The sequence below is a fragment of the Saccopteryx leptura genome, chromosome 6 (assembly GCF_036850995.1).
Source record: "Saccopteryx leptura isolate mSacLep1 chromosome 6, mSacLep1_pri_phased_curated, whole genome shotgun sequence".
NCBI classification, from domain to species: domain Eukaryota; kingdom Metazoa; phylum Chordata; class Mammalia; order Chiroptera; family Emballonuridae; genus Saccopteryx; species Saccopteryx leptura.
In genome coordinates this window covers 40,078,161-40,084,160 of record NC_089508.1, presented here as the reverse complement: position 1 = coordinate 40,084,160, position 6,000 = coordinate 40,078,161, and the positions used below count along the sequence as shown (strand labels likewise).

General features: G+C 36.6%; 1 protein-coding gene across 3 annotated transcripts in view; it reads right to left on the bottom strand.

Annotated features, from left to right (window-relative positions):
- Positions 1–236: 236 nt before the first annotated feature.
- Positions 237–6,000, bottom strand: part of C6H14orf39 (chromosome 6 C14orf39 homolog) — a 44,149-nt gene continuing 38,385 nt past the window's right edge. For all 3 annotated transcript variants that reach the window (XM_066341740.1, XM_066341742.1, XM_066341741.1), the window contains exons 17-18: positions 5,360–5,417; positions 237–1,147 (exon numbers count right to left, since the gene is read on the bottom strand). In XM_066341740.1, the coding sequence (XP_066197837.1) occupies positions 948–1,147; positions 5,360–5,417 (258 nt within the window). In that variant the 3' untranslated portion in view covers positions 237–947. The remainder of the gene's footprint in view (positions 1,148–5,359; positions 5,418–6,000) is intronic.

Below are 6,000 nucleotides of genomic sequence, written 5' to 3'. Positions count from 1 at the left end.
TGACTAGATATAGGACAGAAGGGAAGAAAACAGGGTGAGGCTTAAAATCCAAATATAAATTCAGATTCTTTATTACTTAATAACTTAATACAACTAATTTAAAAAATACAAAATACAGAGATATCGAGCAATATGTTTATATAATTACATAAAATTTGAAATACCTTCATTTAAGCTATATAACTGATTAACAAGCAAAAGCTACATATAAAGTATATTTTGGCTGAAGACAGGAAACAAAATTTTAAATGTTCTTCAAAAAGTTCGAAGCAAAAAGGAAAATTAACAGTATTACCATTAAGACAACAATCCAATTTTCAGAAATTAGCATTTTACATTTCCTTTTTTTCTACTAAAGATATTGAAAACACTGATAAAATTAGAATTTTATCCCTTGTTGTACTAGAAGAAAACATTATCCACTACCATTAATGCAAATTCTTTGAGATTACTGTCAAGGTATTACGCTTTATACTGTGACAGTAAAACATACAAAACATTTTTAGCAGCTAAAGAACTAAGTACACCACAACATTAATTGTGCACATATTATAAAAGATCTTTTGATGGTCTGAAGGAGTTCTTGTTCTTATCAAAGCATTAAAATACTACCATAATGAAACTGAAGTTCTGTGGAGAAGCAGGCTTAATTTAATATTTATAATAAAGATTAATGGGAAAAGCATCAACTTCCACTAAGACTAATAAAAGTTCTGCCTAAATATGGCTTGCAAAATCAAAACCAAAATAATGATAATGATAGCTAATACCACAATAAAAACAAAATTAAATGGCATATGCTTAATTTCCTTTAATATTTAAATATCATCAAATATAACCCATTATTGTTTTAATCAACAAAAAAGTAGTCTTCATATTTTAACAACATATATTTATGCCTTAGAGGATTAAAGAGCAATAAAATAATTCAAGAAATTAGTATTAGTTCAAAAAAAAGTAAATTGAGTTGTATTTTGTGAGGAAGATGTAAAACCTTTTACAGAAGAATTCGTTGAGTTTTTATCCTGTTCAAATGAAAACGGAAAACTAAAATCATCTTTTCCAGTTCCAAAGGTATGAGTTGAAGAGTCTGATGGAAAAGAAAATGTAAAAGCATCTTCTCCTTCTGGCTTCCCAAATAAGTTTCCTGAAGAAAAAATATATACAATATCATGCTATTCATGTTACATAATACATATTACAGTATACTGGATATAATAAATAGGGTAACTTCAAGTAATTTATCATGCAGATATTTAACTGTATTCCTCTTATGTGCGAAGTACTGTCCTTTGTACTATGAAAGGTTATACAGATTCAAACTTAAATGTTGCTTTAAAATAATTCGAACTAAAGTATATAAAGAACTAGTATATAAGGTAGAAGGAAGGGTAAAGATCTCAAATGGAGAGCATGACACAGAAACAGGAGTGCATAGGAAATATAAGGGTGACAGAAATTAATTCAGCTTGTCAGGAGCATTGGGAAATAATAAAGTTATTAAAAGGGAATTAATGAAGGCAAGCTTATTAAAATCACTGTATATCCAACTATAGAATCTGGACTTCATTTGGTAGGTAACAGGTAGCCATTAACATTTTCAAGCAGAGATATGGCAGGATTTGTACTTCTTTATTTAAGGTTATTCAGGAGAGAATGTGCTGGAACAGGAGTGGGAATAACAGAAAAGAAATGATGAAAACCTGGCCTTACCTAAAATCACAGCAAAAGGAATGGAGGAAGAACTGTTGAATCTGAGAGACACTGCATAAATCAAACTTATTTAACTATTATTTATAAGCAACTACAATTACTCTTCATGACATTATTCTAGGAAATAGAACAGTGAAAAGGATTCTACAGTTTTAAAAGGAATTTCTAAAGTCAATTCTACATAAAAAAATTATTGGGTTGATGACTCCCAGAATTATTAAGAAAAAATATTGATTTTCCTTCATTTTATTATTTAAGATTATAAATATATTTTCAACATCTTAAATACAATTGTAATTGCTGTTAAACAATTTAAAATGTACAGTAATATACTTACTTGAAAGACATCTTTTAAAGCACCTATTTTTTCCATAGAAAACCAATTCAATGAGTGCATTAAGCAAAACAATTTACTTTGTACCACTTAAAAATTTCATATGTTTTTAAACATCTCAGTTATTTCTTTTTCTTTTCTTTTTTATTCAGTGAGAGGAAGGGAGGCAGGGACAGACTCCTGCGTGTGCCTTGACTTGGATCCACCCGGAAGCCCTGAGGGGCAATACTCTGCCCATTTGGGGCATTGATCTATTGCTCAGCAACTGAGCTGTTCTTAGCACCTGAGGCAGAAGCCATGGAGCCATCCTCAGTGCCTGGGGTCAACTCACTCCAATTGAGCCATGGCAGCAGGAGATGGAGAGAGAGAAAGAGAGAGAGAGAGAGAGAGAGAGAGAGCGCGCACACAAACCAAGAGGGGGAGGGCTGGAGAAGCAGATGGGCGCTTCTCCTGTGTGCCCTGACCAAGAATTGAACCCAAGACATCCAAACGCTGGGCAGATGCTCTACCACTGCGCCAACTGGCCAGGGCCACATTCAGGCGTCCCCAAACTACGGCCCGTGGGCCGCATGTGGCCCCCTGAGGCCATTTATCCCCCCCCCCCCCCCGCACTCCCGGAAGGGCACCTCTTTCATTGGTGGTCAGTGAGAGGAGCACTGTATGTGGCGGCCCTCCAACAGTCTGAGGGACAGTGAACTGGCCCCATGTAAAAAGTTTGGGGACCTCTGGATCTGAGCCAAACAACAGTATGGTACGGATACTTGAATAATTCCTCTCTCCCTTTCTCACTTTATTTTTTTTATTGACTTCAGTACACATGCATAAGATTTAAAGGAAGATAAATTTACTATAGTTATACATCCAGAAAGAATTAAATCTTGAATCTCCTACTGAATAAATGAATGTGTTTTGTTTTTTATTTCAGAAGAAATAAAGTTCATATGAAGTCTTCATTAGGAGTCTGATATTACTGTGAAAGGCAGTAGTCTAGGTGTTATGGAGAATTCAAAAGTGAGTGAAAGAGAGTCCTTGCTTTCAAAAACCTGTGATTAAAAATCTTACAGCCCTGGCCGGTTGGCTCAGTGGTAGAGCGTCGGCCTGGCATGCAGAAGTCCCAGGTTCGATTCCCGGCCAGGGCACACAGGAGAAGCGCCCATCTGCTTCTCCACCCCTCCCCCTCTCCTTCCTCTCTGTCTCTCTCTTCCCCTCCCGCAGCAAGGCTCCATTGGAGCAAGGATGGCCCGGGCGCTGGGGATGGCTCCTTGGCCTCTGCTCCAGGTGCTAGAGTGGCTCTGGTCGCGACATAGCAATGCCCCGAGGGGTGGGGCAGAGCGTCGCCCCCTGGTGGGCGTGCCAGGTGGATCCCGGTCGGGCGCATGCCGGGGTCTGTCTATCCCCGTTTCCAGCTTCAGAAAAATACAAAAAAAAAAAAAAAGAGATCTTACATGTACTGATAAATAATACAGGTGGTAGAATGTAAAAAAGTATTTTAAAAAGAGGTGTTCAGAAAAGTGAAGGAGAGACCATTTTGGAATAAAAGGTTGAAGGGAAAAATAAAGTTTTTATGAAAGGAAACTTGTTCTTGAAAAGATGGTTAGAAAGAAACAAAATTGAGGATATCAGGAAAAATAAAAGTGTGGCATATTTCATTAGCAATGAGTTTTTCAGTCAGTCTGGCCAAAGCATAGATTACTCTTACAAGAAAAAAGACTTAAATGGTATGTTGGAGGTAGGTTAGAAAAGAAGGAGCAAGGGAGCCACTAAATGTATTAACCAGGATCTGAGATGATCAAAACTATACATCAGTAAGATAAATTGAACTGTGATCTATGGGTAAGGTGAAAGGATTAAAAGACTAATTCTGATGTTACTGCAATAGCCCAAGTGAATAGTAATAAGAGTTTGAAATATAATTTCAATAAAAATAGAAAAGGGAAATAAATATTTCAGAGAGGCCTGATAAAACTTGACTAGCTGAATGTCGTCACAGATACAAACAAATGTTATGATGTTCTGAGTCTTGGCAACTAGAAGAGTGGTACATCAGGCCCTGGCTGATTGGCTCAGCAGTAGAGTTGGCCCAGCATGTGGATGTCCCAGGTTCGATTCCCGTAAGGGCACACAAGAGAAGTAACCATCTGCTTCTCCATCCCTTCCCCTCCCCCTTCTCTCCCTTTCTCTCTTCTTCTCCCTCAGCGATGACTCCAATGGTTCGAGCAAGTTGGCCTTGGGCACTGACAATGGCAACCTGGCCTCCCCTCAGGCGCTAAAATAGCTTTGTTGCCGAGCAACAGAGCAGTGGCCCCAGATGGGCAGAGCATCACCTGGTAAGGGGACTGCCAGGTGGATCCCAGTCAGGGCACATGCGGGTGTCTGTCTCTCTGCCTCCCTAACTTTCACTTAAAAAAAAAAAGGAAAAAGAAAAGGAAAAGAACAAATCTGATATGCTGAGGTGTTTTTGTTAGTTTTGTTTAATTTTAAAAACTTTTTCAATTATAGCCCTGGCTGGCTAACTCAGCGGATTAGAACATCAATCCAGAACATCAAGGTTTTGGATTCAATCCTGGTCAGGGCACAGATGAGAAGCAACCAATGATTGCACAACTAAGTGGAACAATAAATGAATGCTTCCCCCTCTCCACTTTGTCTCTCTAAAAATCAATCAATAAAAATTTTTTTAATTACAGTTGCCACTCAATATTATATTAATTTCAGATGTTCAGCATAGTGGCTAGACATTTATATAACTTAGGAAGTGATCACCCCAATAAATTTTGAACCCACCTGATCCCACATATAATTATTATAAGATTACTGACTATATTCCCTAAGCTATACTTTATATCCCATGACTATTTTGTAACTGCTGATTTATACTTCATAATCCCTTCACCTTTTTTCTTATTCCCCCAAACCCTCCCCATTTGGCAACCATCAGTTTGTTCTCTGTATCTATGAGTTTCTGTCTGTCTGTTCCTTTATTCTGTTCTTTTTTAGATTTCATATGTAGGTGAAATCATGATATTTGTCTTTCCCTGTCTGGTTTATTTCACTTATCAAATATACTGAGTTTTTAAAGTCAAAAGATATCTTAGATATAAAGAGATATTATTAAACACAATCAGAAAATAAAGTCAGATGGCTTCATTGGTGAATTTTACCAAACATTTAAAGATGAATTAACTGCAATCCTTCTAAACTATTCTGAAAATTTAAAGAGGGAACACTCCCAAACTTGTTTTATAAGATCAACATTACCTTGATACCAAAGCCAGAAAAGTCAAGTATGGATACAAACTACAAATCACTTACCAACTTCTTGTTGTGATGAGAGAGGATTTAAGTTTCCTGCAGAATAGTGTTCATTAAACTGGAAAATAATTTCCATTAAATATTACTCATGAAATCAGTAGGACATTATATATAGCAATCTAAAGCCTGGTTTTTCTTACAAGCAAAATCAGAGTAGACAAAATGGCAACATTCTATATAGCATACTACTGAACAAATCTATCTTCAAAACCTATCCTTTACTTATGTTACAATAAAGCTTATTGATTTGATTCTGGCAATAGATAAAATATAAGGTCTACCGGAAAGTTCTGTCTGTTTCTATCACAACAAGTTTCAACACGTAAGCACATGTTTATTTGGTGCATGTGTGCCTCTCTATTTTTATCACTTAATGTATACATACTGACGTAGCAAATTAACTAAAACAAAGTTGATTCACGTTAGTCTTATGTGTGAAGCGATAGTGTACCCATGGCTACTGATAAAGTTCATTTACACCACTGTATTGTATATGAATTCCAACAAGGAAGAAATGCTACAGAAGCATGTAGAAATTTATTGAAAGTGTTTGGTGAAGGTACAGTTTCTGATAGGACATGCAGAAGATGGTTCGAAAAATTCGAAACAGGTGATTTCGATCTTTCTGATAAGCCATGTTC